At 36.7% G+C, this 15405-nt stretch overlaps 2 protein-coding genes and 1 long non-coding RNA gene across 5 annotated transcripts in view; 1 reads left to right on the forward strand and 2 right to left on the reverse strand.

Moving 5' to 3' along the window:
* LOC128874352 (probable beta-hexosaminidase fdl) overlaps positions 1-8419 on the reverse strand; it is a 31399-nt gene extending 22980 nt beyond the window's left edge. For 2 of the 3 annotated variants that reach the window (XM_054119028.1, XM_054119022.1), the window contains exon 1: positions 8273-8397. The gene's annotated coding sequence lies outside the window, so the exon portion shown is untranslated. Of the gene's footprint in view, positions 1-8272 lie in introns of all 3 variants that reach the window. The other variant, XM_054119025.1, reaches the window with a different exon arrangement.
* Positions 8420-10158: 1739 nt separating this feature from the next.
* Positions 10159-12844, forward strand: LOC128874353 (Golgi resident protein GCP60). The gene is made up of 4 exons (XM_054119030.1): positions 10159-10676; positions 10957-12011; positions 12101-12160; positions 12236-12844. The coding sequence occupies exons 1-4, from the start codon at positions 10499-10501 to the stop codon at positions 12335-12337; spliced, it is 1395 nt and encodes a 464-aa protein (XP_053975005.1). The 5' UTR covers positions 10159-10498; the 3' UTR covers positions 12338-12844.
* A 147-nt stretch (positions 12845-12991) lies between these two features.
* LOC128874355 (uncharacterized) overlaps positions 12992-15405 on the reverse strand; it is a 3375-nt gene continuing 961 nt past the window's right edge. Inside the window, exon 2 of the long non-coding RNA XR_008456633.1 lies at positions 12992-15355. This is a non-coding gene — a long non-coding RNA (uncharacterized LOC128874355). The remainder of the gene's footprint in view (positions 15356-15405) is intronic.

Here is a 15405-nt window from a genome sequence, read left to right on the forward strand (position 1 = left end):
ACGAAGAAAATAACTAATCTTAACCTTCGACATGCAAAGGCCATTTTAGTGGTCCTTGACTGCGTCGTTGACCAGCTTAAAGAGAGCACTTTGGAGAGGCCTGAATTACAGTTTCATTTAGAGTCGTTTGCGAAACTAATCGAGTGTCGCAAATTCGTCTACCATCAAGTAATGGCTGCAATTATTTGGTGCGAACGTTCGCAGCCCCTGAAGCAACACAAGAGGAAATATTATTAGACATACATTAGGTAGATTGGTAGCTAGAAAAATTTAGTTTATATTTTCGTTTGAAGACTCGAGTCCAGAAATATTTCAGACAAGGCGTATCAATATGAGCATAAGTAGCTCGTTACAATTACAGTTACGAGCATGTAAATCGATACTTTAACGTCGTTGATTACAGGCTCGTCGGTCAATTTGGAATTTTATCCTTCTTTTGCGATAATTCAACGCTATTTATTCATTTAGAGAAACGACCAACAAACACAGAGGAGATAATCGAGTTATCGTGTAATACGCAACGTTAGCATGAGGATTACAATAATCGTCGGTTCAATTTCTATCATACGAAACATATATTTTCTTGTCTAATCTTCTCATGAGCGTCAGCGATAAGGCTGTGCTTTTGTTGTCAGCCAATTATCCATAGGCGTAGATAACGAAAATATATTTAACAAATAGCGAAACTTGATAACACCATAAAAATTTAATGCGATTGAAAAACAAATATAACTTATCGCGTGTTTAAATTGGTACACTTAACATTAATTAGATTACAGAGGAGTTGTTAATCCTCTTTTCACTCGTGCGAGTGTACAAGATATAAATTTGATTCGTGATTAATTGAACGGGATTAGATAACCTTTGTCGTTACTTCGACTTGGATAGAAAAGAACTTTCGTGACCCCTCGAGTTTATAAAATAAAATTCTTCGCAGGAGACGTAAGATTTACGCAACGAGACTATTTACAAGGAGGCACGTTATTTCGCCTCGAAGCTCGCGGAACTTCGTAATCGAAAGTAGAAAAGTTTTGTACCGCCGTATAATAATTTTCCACCTCTTCTGCTGGAGAAAAGGGGGTGGAAACTTTTTCAACGATCCGCGTAAATGGTTTAGCGATTTCCGGGGTAACGAAAACTAGATCACCGAGTGAAATATCTCCTAACAAACTTTCATAATTGACATATTTCAAGGAGAATTGTAAAGTAATAAAGTGAGGTATTCCATATAAAATAAAATTGTTCGAATGTTCAAATCTCTCTTCTTCGAGTACGTTCGAGTTCGATAACAAAACTAACGTTGTCGGCCGTGAAAACTGGGAAATAAAGTAACTCAGAAAAAGCAGACTATTAATCATGATAATTATTATTTTAAAATGGACTGAAAGACGCAATTTTTGCCTATCATCGAAAATAACGACGACACTAAACAAATAATAATGGCCAAGGTAAAGGAAATATGAAATAAAGACGACTGGATAAGGTTTAGGATTCCATGTTATTTCGTTAATAATTCGTTAGGTTCGCTTAATCTAAGAGTTAAAAAGGTAGCTCCAAGGTAAACACGTAACATCCATGCACTCGCGGGCATAATGTCAATCGAGGGCCGCGTCGCACCGCCTTCGTTCGCGCTCATTTAGCTCCCGAGTCATTATAAACATCACCGTGGCGTGTTTCGATTAATTGGCCTTGTCTCTTAACGGTGCCACCGTTCGAGTTATTATCCGAGTTGACTGCCAGTCGACAGGATAATCGGTATGTTTTTACAACGTCATCGGATTTACGGCTTACCGAAGAAAGAAGAAACCCCGTCTGGCTTTTCAAAGACTTCCGTCCCGTTACCCCCGTTTCCTCTCTTTACGCTTAATGGGATATTTTCAGTTAAGGGGACTACGCGTGGGTGCAATATGCACTTTGCACTTGTCCGTCCTCGTTTGAAAATGCGTCCACCATGACAACGCACCTTTTCGAGCGAAACACTGAAACTGAGCAATTTTTCACCTGAACATCATCGCTGAAATCTGCGTTCTACGTCCTTAAATCTCGAAAACTTGAAATAACCTGTGCAAGGCAGATTCTCTGTGAAAAAACGAACCGAAAGTGCGCAATAAAGTTTCTTTGTACGAGCCTCCGTTTTCGAGAGAATCGATGCCAAAAGTGTTTGGGATACGCGCACTTAACTAGAGTGCTCCGCGCGTATTCAACGTCGATTCTCTCGAAAACGAAGCCTCGCATGGAAAAAATTCGTTCTACATTTTCGATTCGTTTTTTTCGAGAGGAATCAACGTAGCGTGCCAGATTTCTGTAATATTCTGGAGGGCGCCCTAAATACCTTGCTTTCGGTCCTTTTGTTCCGCGAAACCAGATGCGAGCAATCAGTGCAGACGATTTAAACAATATTCGTCGCAGCGTTCGTAATATCGTTTTTATGAACGAGGAAGACAGTAAATTAAATTTCTATACTACGTGAATGCTTCATTTGAAAAATGTACGTATTTCGTGTGCACGATGAAGGCTGGTTGTCGACCAACTGGAAACGTGACGGACATTCGAGTTACATATTTCAATTTTCCCTGAACATATAACTGATACGATGAGCGTGTGCTCGTTTCGCGAAACAGCCAGCGATATCGTGAAAGACAATAGAAGACGTACGAACATTGTCACGAACCTGAACTCGTGTTACGCGAGTCCTCGAAACGGAATAATAGCGAAAAGGGCGACATGAGCGTGGAATTGTAATTATTTTAATGGTAGCGCGCGACGAAACAAAGCGTATAAAATTATAGTAATTGAAAAAGATAATTCCCTTGTAGTACGCGTGACTTCAGCCAGGAAAAACAAACAACCGAGACCTTGCACGTGCTTCGTGTACCGTGTACGGAGAGATTTTTAATAGAGATGAGACTACGTGTCGCAGTTCTCTGTATTATACAATTCGGATAAACGTTACTCGAATGCTATGCAAAGATTACGTCCACTAATTAAATATCTGGGATAGTATGAATTGGACTGTAAATCAAGTTCTGCTAGTGTAGCATCAAGCAATGAGATTTTTGTAAAAATAAAAGTCTTATCGTTGACGGGGATACCTCTTGCAATCTTTTGCGATCGATTAGGGCTCGATCTCAAAGCAAACAACTCATATCTCTAAACATGCTTTAAATCGATACGTCCCTACGGTGAAATGATCACAGTGATGATAAACTTATCTCTTTCGTCCATGATAATAACTTTTTCTCAAACAACATAGGAATCGAGCGAAAATTTCTGATTTGGCAACACGTCGAATCGCTGCGAAAGAAATTACAATAATAAATCAATGGTCGATGAGATGATACACAATTTAAAGCTATTAAAACATCATCCAAATGATATACCGCCTCGACGATAAATGGGTGATTCTGTTCTAACTGCTACTTTTTTGATTGAAAATGTTTCAATTTTATAATTAAATTTTTTGTATGCATATTGCATGCATATTATTACTCTATTTTATTGTAAAAATGAAAGTCCGGAAGGATTTTGCTACAACTTTAAAATATCGAGAATAAGAATCAAATTTCAAATTTTTCTTGCCACGGTACCGACATAAAATAAATTTAGTAGATATTCTTTGGAAAAATGATTAAATTTATTTACAAATTGTATTATAACATTATAAAACTCTTTTATTATAATTATTTAACACTTCAATAATAAATAGTAACTCATTTTTAACAAATAATAATACATTATAATTTATATAAAATATTAATCAACTGAGATCTAACACATACTTACGATTTACGAAAAACAAATTAACTTAAATATAGTTTTTGGTTTTCATCACAGCATTTTTTGAATTTTTGAGCTTCTACGTAGTGGTACAGTCTGAGTTTTTGTTGAATAATCACTAGCAACATCTTTTTGAAGACTTTTTAGAGTTTGAGTCAACTTCGGCGATTTTTTAACTTTTTGCGATGAATCCTTTGATTTTTTTATTTTTTGCATCAATCTCTTGTTTATATTTCCAACTTTGTCGTTTGAAGAGTAATGAATTCTTCCCATAAAAAAGTGTTTACATGAATTTTCATTAGAACAATCAAAGCAACTTAATGAATTGAATAAAATACAATTATGCTGTAATTTATTCCACGAGTATTGATGTACTTTCATAGTACCTACGAAAGGCATGAAATTATTTGGTAATATTGCATCAATATTCGATATTATGATTTTCTTGTACGAAGTATTAAAATCATCTGCCATGAAAAAATTATAATTAATAATAAAAATAATTGTATTACTAATTAAATATATTTATACTATTTTTTTACACGGTACTGACATTTTAAATTCAATTAGCAACTGTAATTATTTGGTTATGAATTTGATAATATCCGATTACGGTATTATTTAAGTTAGTAATAAGTACAAAAGTTCATTACTTATGATAAAAAATTAACTAATCAATAATTAACTAAATTTACCAGTACCACGGTACTGACAAGTCAGTTTATGACATACCTTTTTGAAAAGTGACTTTTAAAATGACACAAACTTGTTGCACAATTTCAACAGTGTTATGTTTTTAAACATTACACTTTTAATGTACTTTCAATAAGGTTAACTAGTTGTTTTATTAATCTCGAGGTAGATGGCGCACGAGTCGTACAAATTCAAATTAAAAAAATCCGCTTAAATCTAAGGACAAACGTTATTAAGCCAAAATTCAATGTTGAATTAATATATTGAAAAAAAATTTGTCACTTTTTTTAAGTTTGATTATTTACATTAAGTTTTATGGATTAATTGGTTTGAATCGTTTATTGCGACAAAGAAAATAATGAATTTATAGATAAATTCTAGAAATGGACATAACACGGTACTGACATTTAAGTGATATATTGTAAGTTTTCTCTGGACTGCAAGTTATATTACACAAAAAAAAAAGCGATGAAATACGTTCAGGAGGATCGTATTAATACAAAAATTTTGTGATTACAATGTTAATGTATAACCAGTGGGAGTAAATAGTACAAGAGATTAACAATCACTGTTAGAATGGAATCACCCAAAAAATACGACTTTGTATAATAATACTTTTCTCGACTATTGGTCCAGATGGACGTTAGATTTATCGTTGTTTGCGCAACAGCGATAACAAACAACGAACCGTGGTATATCGTTTACTTGTTCGTCGAAAGTCTTTATTATTCTCCCACGCGTTTAATAACTGCAGCCCACGTTCTTCAAATACCGCGGTCTATTTCATTGCCCCCGAAACCTTGAACGATACGTACATGTAAGGTCCATTAATTGTACAAATCATCGTGCAGCTTCCTTGTTCCTACGCACTGCACGTGCAAAGCGTGTATCGCCGGCAATTTTTGTGCAAAACGAGTTAGAGACGATATTGCAAATAAATTTTATATTCTATCTGTAATGAGATCAATTGCTTCAAGTTCAGGAAATGCTGTGAATTAATCAGGGTTCCAACTTATCAATTATCGTGTCTTATCATAGTAGGTACTTCCTCGAAACAGTCGAAATGTGCAAACATTAGTCATCGCTGTACGTTTTCTAATTCGAACGAGTCCCAACTCTAGTAATTATAAGTGTAGAAGCCATCTTCTCTGCTACGAAAAGGATACTATAAATACGACTCTAAACCTTAGCATGCTAGTAACACGTTAAAACACTATAAAGTAATCAAAATCTTCATGTACGAAATTTCTTACACCACTCAAGAAATTGTTAGTTTTACAGGTCTGTGTAAAGAATAAAGTAAAGAGATTCTTTTGTTTGAAAAGGAGGTCATGAAAATTAAGATTACGATATTATGTGGAAATTACGAGAGGTTAAAGAATAAAGATAATATTATTACTGTAGATATATCATACACCACTCAGTGGATAATTTCAAACTAGTTTGATGTGCTTCAATTTTCACTGGAGAGGATCCCTCGTAAATTATCGTTAAATGATGACACGGAATTAAATTCGAAACCAGTGTTGCCGATGTACAAATTAGCGGAGCAATCCTGCGAGTAATGTACGAGCCGTTCATCATGAAAATGGTGCAAATCCATCTATCTTTTTCATGTTGAACGGTCAGTGGACCATTATCTCTAAACGTTTTCAACTACAAGCGTAGTTCTCTTCAGAAACAACCCTAGGCGAAGGTAATAACTTTAATACTATGAAAATAATCCCTTACGGTTAGAATGCTTAAGTAAATTCATCTAAACATCGATAGTTTCATTTTGAAATCGTTAAAATTAACAACTCGAACGTTTTCGAAGTAAAAAATTCGCTGAGTAGGTGACGAATGGTCTCTCTTAATTTTAATCCGATTCTAATCTGGAACTAACCCAGATTTCACGTGCATCCAAATTAAATTAACGGCTGGCGGGTTAGGGCTGCGCGTTCATTAATCAGATAATGAAAAACGTTGATGCAGCAGCTTACGTTGAAAACGGTTGCGGACACGATTTTAAATTTTTCATTACACGAGCTTCGAAGAACGTAATAATCATTCTGAATTGGCGATTACCTAACAAGATTCCGTTTTCAACGTTTCGAAGAGGGATACATACATATAACGTTCACTATTCGAGAAAAATTACATTTGCGAAGATTGAATAGGAACGCTAACAATGGGAGAATTACAATTCCGATTCAGCTAAATGAAAAATGAAATGTGGCCACTCTGGAATAATTGGTCGCGTTAGCAGTTCGACGAATGACGTTGCCAAGTATGACAAAATTTCCAATTCATCGGAGTTCTATTCAAAAATCCTGAATGCGCTATAATTATCGACAGATTTATATTATGTATCGGTACGGTTCAATAATTCATAAATCTCATTCGCGTGATTTTGTTATCGTTACAAATTCTCTTTTCATCGATTTTCGTTTTCGTTATTTGTAGTAGAGGCACTATTATTGATAGATGGAATCGAAATGCAATCAAATTTCATTGAAAACATCAATGATCATTTGGAAATTGAAATTCACAAATATAGATTAACAGGTTACCTGCCAAACGAATATTCTTGAAAATTTCTGCTAAGATTAAATATTATTTAGACTATCAGAGTCTAGGTAATGAAACATTTATCGTAGTATTTAGTTTTGTAATTACATCAAAATTCAAGAACTTCATTTAGATTCATCTCCTATGACGTCTAATTTTCAGAATTAATCTTTCTAGTTCTTGAGTGAAAATCACTTTCACCCATATATGGGTGACATGGCGATCGACGTGTTAATGACGTATTATTAGGAGTAGAAATAAATTCTGTTTATATTCAATCGTTTGGTATTTATTTAAGTAGAAATATTTACTCCGGTTTTTTTTACCTTAAAGTACCAACCTTCTAAGTTCTCCTGGTTACCTAACAATAAGCCCCAGCCTACAGAATTAATTTCTACAGCTAACAATTAACATGTGTTCACAATTATACAGGTAACGGTAGAACAACAATGACGTAAAACTCTCCTATAAGACTCCAATCGGATGAGCGGTAATCGCTCCGGATTTAAACATCGATTCGTCGCAGCCTTTAAACCTTTAAAGGTACGCAGATGTGTCACACTGTCGAACCAGAGCCGGCTAGTCGGCTACGACGCACGCTTACACACGTTTTCACAAGTAAATTCTTCGAAAGTAATCGTCCCAGTGAACTCGCGTTGTTACGAGTTTCACACAACAATCTCCCATTCACCTGTGTTCCCCAAAGATACACGCATGGGTCCCAGCGTACCGAGCAACGAACACATAAAAAAACAGCTAGAGAACTCAGTCGATGTTAGTTTAAAACGTACCCAAACGTACACTTCTCTAATTTTCATCTAATGTATACACTCTCTCCGAATTTTGAGAGCAATCACTCGTGGGATGCAAAGCAAAACAAAGCCTAGCATACGTGGGTACGCTGCACCCCCTACCTTATCTCGTAACCAGATTTTTCTTAAGTTTAGACTCTAGGCCGAGAAGACCGAGAATTGGGGAAACCCGTGAACTCGAGTTTTCCTAAATACCAATCTTTGTTGTATTCGATAACAGCCGGGAAAGTAATAGGTTACGCCTTTGTTCTGTGCTGGTGCATACGCGAGCCTGGCTCCGGCCTGGACAGGACAACAAACGACGAAACGACGTATCGAGGATCTGACAGGTAGCGAATCCGGACGGAAAACGCGGTAAAAAATCAATGGAGCCGCGCGAAGACGTTAAACGCACCGCACGAGGCGAAATAAATGGGAGCCGGGATCGTAGAAGAGCTTACCTAACCTTGCAGCAGGACCGCTTCCTCACTAGCCAGATCAGCGTAACCCTCGCCACGAGTAAAGTTCCATGTACCGTCCGCTGATTGATTCGTCCCGCTACTCGCGGAATCAACCCTTCGACTGGAGCTTCGAGGGGGACATCGAGAGACCGTGGAAAGAAAAGAAAAAGAAAAAACTCCTCACGGATAACGGTATATCCCAGCCATGTCGAAAACACGAAAGAGGCACGATTTGCCGCGCCCGCGCGCGCGCGGTCCAACTCGTTCTTTTTTTTCTCAGTGGCACCACAGTGACTCGTCCCCGTAACGCATAGCTCGTCGCGTACGCATCTGTCCGTCGGACGAGATTCCACAGAATGGAAAGCGTCTCGTAACGCTTTTGCCTCTCCCGCGCCTCTACATAACGCTCTTTCTCGCAGAGATAACAGACGCTCCACCACCGACCGAGAACAAACACTCGCGACTCTCGCTCGCCGACTGAACGTGTTGCTCTTGACTAAGCGGCCATCTGACGGCGCTGACGGCAACCAACTGCGCCGTCGGTGGAGCTGTTACAGAAAGACCTCATGAATGAGAGCCAGGGTGGGGAATGCATGCGTACACGTCGAATGTGTAGTAAAAATTTCTGATTTATGATCACGGGATCCAGTAGTGGGGTAACGGAGTACTCTAATCGGTTATTGTCGTTACCGATGCCGCAACGAGGTGTGAATTTTAATGGATTCGAGTGATGCATTTCAACCCTTTCTGCCTCATGTTTCTGTAGGGTATCTGTTAACAGAAAAGAGAACAACGTGGAAAATTAATTTTGTAAGATTCTTCCATACTATTTCTAGGCACGATACTTTTGTGAATGGAGATGTTCATTATGAAAGCAGTGTAAATTCATTTATGTAAAACATACTTAAGGGGGCATTTCACTGTGAACACACAAAAAAAAGCATATTTTGAATAATTTTTTTCTCAAGAACTATTGCATAAAATTGAATGAATGTTTTTCCCCTTAAAGGTATGATCAAGGAAAGTAAATAAAAATTTTTGTTTGGTAAAAAATATTTCGTCATTTATTTACAAAATAATGTGCATGTGTGCAAAAAGATAAAGTTATCTGCTGGCGCAGGTGATTTTGGATCTCCTGGTAATCTGAAACAGAAAATCGAAAAAGTTTATTAAACTATGTCGTCACACCTATGGTCGGAACCTCCGCTTATTTATTTCATCGAAAATAAACGAAATGACAGCGTTTCTTGTGAAAGAGAGCAAAAAAAAAAAACACTTTTTTTGTACCGTAAATCAGGTGAAATTGTAAGTAAAAATCAAAATATCAACTACTCGGAGGTTCCGACGATAGGTGTGACGACATAGTTTAATAAACTTTTTTGATTTTCCGTTTCAGATTACCAGGAGAAAAAACATTCATTCAATTTTATGCAATAGTTCCTGAGAAAAAAATTATTGAAAATATGCTTTTTTTTGTGCGTTCACAGTGAAATGCCCCCTTAAACTACTCTGATAATAAACGTCTCTTATTGAAAAGAGATGAGGTGTACGTAAAAATTCATGTCTCCATAAATTCGTGTCTCAATAATAAATGATTTCGCAAGAGGTGTACAAGGATCGAGAAACATCCAAAATATAATAAATTCTAACTGAAAACTGAACATATTTTCAGCGCCAGCTGATCAAAATAGATCCATACTTGAAATAGAGTTACCAGGATTGCAAAGTTCGCTGTTCATGAAGCGTTATTTTTATAACAAATATATCACATTTATTATTGTGAATACGATCAGAGACGTCACACGTATCATCGAAAAGGTGAGATTCACCTACCAGTATAGCCCATAAAATACTCAAGAAACCAAAATGATGCTATAACAGCAAAGAAATACGCAGTTGCAGCGAAGAATATAAATAACGTCGTTATATTTTTCGCGCTCAAAGATTGTAGAATATAACAATCGATTCGTTGAGTTTCTACGACACTCCGCGGCAGTCTAGTTCCGTCGGATCTTACGATGTGGCAATTGACCAATAGAGAGATGGTCTGTAACCTGTAATATTATGCATAACAAGTGCTGTCATAGAAGGATCATCGCGACATAATACACTTTTTGTCACCGACTTCTTAATGAGATCGGATATGTTCCAATTAATGTACGCATTCAAAGGAATGCGGTTAAGACATTTGTACCGACAGTAATTGACGTGTCAGTGCAATTGCAAATGGCGGGCACCAATGGTGACATTTCCTCGTTAGGGAAGAAAATCGAAAAATTAGCAATATCTGCGGACGAATCGACGAAAAATGAAAACGATACCGAAAACGAGGAAAGACCCGAACCACGTCTATGGGGGTTTGAAACCCGTGAACTATATAAGATGGCAGTAAATTTCTACAAAGGTGAGTCAGTCGTATTGACAGTTTGCTAGAATAATCTACTCTGTTCAGTTCTTTGTATTGCGTCAAAAAAATGACATGTCTATGTAAATTCGCGTTATCCTATCGTTCTGCTATATTTTCGTAACATGTTGGAAACCTGAAGTATAGAGAAATATGAGAATTTCATTCGTAATCGCCGTGTTGATTTTGATGTTGTTCACCTTGTATGAGCTGGACAGTGAATAGATAAAATATTAATTTTTTTTTCGTCGCAATGTTACGTGGAAATGTGTAATTATAGAAAAGGAAGGGAAAGCAGTTCATCTGTCTTACGAAGATAAAGTAAAATTGGTGGCTTTTACGCAACAAGTGACACACGGGAAATGTACAGCAGAGAATGCACCGCCGTTAGGTGTGTTGGATGTGATTGGAAGAGACAGACGTTTAGCATGGCAAAATTTGGGAGATATATCCAAGGAGCAGGCGATGGAAGGATTTATAGTTTTATTGGATAAATTGTGTCCTTTGTTCAGGACAGTTGTAGAAGCACAAAAAAGAGATATAGAAGAAAAATTACGACTGAAGAAGGAAGAAGAAGCGAGAAAGTTGGAGGAGGAAAGGAGATTAAAAGAGTTAGAGGAACAAAAAAAGAAAGATGAAGAAGCTCGATTAAAAGAAGAATTACAGAGGAGACAAATTCAGGATGCCTTAAATCAACAAACTTATTATCAATTTAAGATGTATGCAGAACAACAATATCCTGGAAATCCAGAACAGCAAGGTGTTTTAATACGGCAATTACAAGAGCAGCATTATCATCAGTATATGCAACAGTTGCGTCAAAACCAATTAGTCACAGAAGAGCAAACCCCAGTAGCGAATAATGCCACAACTGATAATGAACAAAAGGAAGAACACAAAGAGACAGATGAAACGGCACTGTTAAACGAAGAAGACTCGGATGAACAAGAGGATTGGCCACCTATAGCTCCTGCAGAAATGTGGACAAGGAAAGGTGTAGAAGAATTTAAGGAAAGTATTAGGAGAGAAGCTGGTGATGCAGTTATTAAAGTTGGACACGGAGAGACAGTGACTGTTAGAGTGCCAACACATGAGGATGGCTCTTGTCTGTTTTGGGAGTTTGCAACAGATGGTTATGATATAGGTTTCGGAGTATACTTTGAGTGGTCAAAGCCAGAAACAAGTCAAGTATCGGTACATATTAGCGAATCCGAGGATGAAGATGAAGAGGACGAAGATTATATTTCAAAAGAAGATTTGGAAAGTGGTGTAATAAATGGCACCATGCAGTCAGATTATAAACCACCGTCGCCACCTATAAGCGTGGTAGTACCTGTAAGTAGATACTTACACTTGTATTTCAGTAATATAGAATAAAGTTTGGCATTGCTATTATTTTCACAATCTTGTATTGTTCTTAAAAGGTATATAGGAGGGATTCCCAAGAAGAAATTTATGCTGGAAGTCATAGATACCCAGGACAGGTAAGCGAATTCATTCCTTAAAAAAATAAAACTTGAAAAACTAATACATCGTGATCGTATGTTTTCTTATTGCAGGGAGTGTATCTTCTTAAGTTCGACAATTCATATTCACTTTGGCGAAGCAAAACGCTTTATTATCGAGTCTATTACACCCAAAATGGTTATGTGGAAAATTAGCTTTACTAAAAATCACGGCGATTCATTGAACGTACAATCGTTGAAAACTAGCCGAATGCGATGGTCTGTCGATATTGCTAGTCCAACTAAACGAAGAGTCCTATATCTTATTTCTGTAAACACCAAGCGAAGTGTTCGCTAAGGAAAAATATACTTATTATAGTTACGTTAAGACACTTTATTGTTTAATATGGCAAGAAACTGGGCACAATTAAAGAAAAGGTTCCTATCGTTCCCTTTCCCATGAATGTTTATAAGTGAGCAAACAAAATGTATAAATGTCAGTAACGATATTACACATGCATTAAAGAATTTCTTTGTGTCCGATATAATAGTGTTGTACTCACTTGTATATCGTGTCTATATTCCATTGGTAAATCTATACGCAATATTGTTTTCTGTGGTCATTTTAGACTTTTTGTTATTTCGCTCATGACACAGTGACTGTATCTTATACTTTTATTAATATTGTCCCACATTTTGGAAAAATACATTGAACTAAAAATATTGAAATGTTTCATTTGCTAACCATAATTGTACATGGAAAAAGAATAACATAAGTTCGAAGAACTTTAAGGAGACACTTTCCTTTTTCGTGTCAACATTTATTGTACTATAACCATAACGTTTTCATTTTTTTTTTGTCTTTACAGGAATGATTTGTATATCGTCGTTAATAATAATAATGTTACATACGCAGCAATATACACTTACAGGCATTTTTATGCGAACGAATATATGCGTGTACGTATCGCATACAAACGCGTGTCCAATTATCGCATGGTAATAGACAATTCGCCCTATAATAACAATTTTACTTAGAAGAGCACTTTTCTGAGACGGCATGGGTTTTTTTGTTATTAATATTGCACGGCAACGAGGATTCCGTTGTACGTCGAGGCTTTAGATACATTGCGTGAATAATTTGCAAGAACACTAAGCGATAACAGCAAAATTCCTGCTGGCGTGCAATTTTTTTTGCAATAGCCAAATATTCACAATCATTTTTATCTGTAATTAATCGATCGAAAATTTGTAACAAAGTGGAATTCAAATCGACATCGAAATTACATCAATTTAGCACTATACCCGTTTTCGTTTATAAACGTTCTTCAAACTTTCAAGTTTAGATCGTCGATCTTTTATTCACGTATTTGACACTGAAATTTTCGATAAATTCTTAAAGTCTAGATTCAAATTCTATGGGGACTACTTACGGATCGATGATTTTTCGAATGATACTGGCTCGTGTGGTTCCTCAGAAGAGACACTTTCGAAATAAACATACGATACACGGCTAGTCAATGCTTATTCAGTTTAATCGAAACTCTAATCTTTCAAATACCCTTGACACGATTTAATCTCTACAATCAATTAATTTAATTCTAGATTTGATTATATCATTTCATAGTTCGAAATGAATTCAAAGGAGATGTTCAAATTAAATTCGAATGTTTGATGTTAGTCGTTGTTTTGCTTACGTTAGTACAACTGCCATTACGGAAAGTGTCCCTTTGCGATCGGCGTCCGTTAGATTTATCTATCAAAAGTTCTATTATTACGCAGATAAAAAAAGTTGCCATACGTTATTCGTTTTACACGTAAAACTTAAGTAATCGCGCGTGTTATCCTGAGATGCTTAACACTTAAACGGTTATCGTGAGTATCGTGTTTATGGTATCACATGCTTTCGTCGCTCGTCGCTCAGCAAATTCGCAAACGTCTACGTCTATGCGGCGGCTCAGCTACGTTGTCTATGTGTACTGTCGTATTTGAATTTGGCGCGGAAAATCACCTGCGATTCTCGAATCACTTGCGATTCTCGTTACGACGCCGCTTGTTAGAAAAGTGTAGCTTCGAAATGCGAATGTGCGTACGTTCTGAGTTCGCGGGTGGAAAACTGGTTCCCGATTTCTGTTTAAAAGAGGAATATCGTGGATTTGGTGGAGAATGCTGCTGCTCGACGAGAAATTTGATGACTGCGCAGAGAATTTCATCGCTTTCTTCGTGATTGGCACACAAGGGTGAGCACAGTTTGAATACTTGACGTGCACGTTCGTTGCATACTTTTTTTTTTACCTTGATTTAGAAAAGATGCTGGACAAGTTTCAGACTTTCCGAGTGTTACTTTCGATTTTATGCGTACGTGAATTAATTGGAACATTATTTATGATTTTCTTTGGTAATAAAAGAGATCGAAATCGAACGAGTTGAATTGTTGCTCTTGTCGAGAGCGAGAGATGGGGAAAATGACTCTTTTAACACGTACACACATATGCACATTTTTACTTACTATACATAAGGATTATCGTGGTACAATTAAGATTCGTAATTTTTTTACCCTTGTAACGGGTCGTAATAAATGGATATATTTTACTTTGAAAAAGGCTGAATTACGATGGTTAGTGGAGGGAGAGCTATCTGCATAAATCTATACGTTTATCGATAGTCATTCGTATTTGCGATTCTCAGTAAATACCAAAGTCCTACACTTAGGGAACCTATTCAATTTGAAATTTAGTTCTTTTGGTCGTAGAATTACGTAGAATTAATTTGTAATTCAAATCTTTTCAGGAAGCTCATCAAAATTTGCTAATAACTTTGTTCAGTTTTATTAAAAAATAGCAACACGCAGAGACGAAAAGGCGGTTACTTCTTTCTTTTAAACAATGCATTTCATTTCACTTTTCATTGTGCCAAGTGCTACATTAGAAATCCATTTTTTAACTTATCCTCCCTTAACCCTTCAACATTTTTCGAACCAAACATTCGAAACATATCCACTTATAGATTAAACCTGATCACCCTGTAGATATCCATAAATTTTTAGACGTGTAAACCAGGAATTGGCACTGTAGAATCATAGTGTCGGGGTCTTCGTCACTGGTGGTACCGCCCTGCTACCGTCAGGTGGGTAACAGGGCTGTACCACGAGTAGAAAGGGCCCCGAGACCATAATTCCTTTACAGTGTCGATTCCTGATGTAGAATACAGGGTGTCCCAAAAATGTTGTAACATCTCGAAAGGGGTGGTTCGGGAGGTGATTTGAAACAACTTTTTCCTTAGCG

Source organism: Hylaeus volcanicus, chromosome 3 (assembly GCF_026283585.1).
Source record: "Hylaeus volcanicus isolate JK05 chromosome 3, UHH_iyHylVolc1.0_haploid, whole genome shotgun sequence".
Lineage (NCBI taxonomy): Eukaryota > Metazoa > Arthropoda > Insecta > Hymenoptera > Colletidae > Hylaeus > Hylaeus volcanicus.

What these genes read in the sequence shown, in the direction of transcription:
- LOC128874353 (XM_054119030.1), top strand. Translation starts at nt 10,499, where the DNA reads ATGGCGGGCACCAATGGTGACATTTCCTCGTTAGGGAAGAAAATCGAA. An exon ending in CTATAAGCGTGGTAGTACCT is followed by an intron (nt 12,012 to 12,100) that starts GTAAGTAGATAC and finishes TGTTCTTAAAAG; the next exon opens with GTATATAGGAGGGATTCCCA. An exon ending in GTCATAGATACCCAGGACAG is followed by an intron (nt 12,161 to 12,235) that starts GTAAGCGAATTC and finishes TTCTTATTGCAG; the next exon opens with GGAGTGTATCTTCTTAAGTT.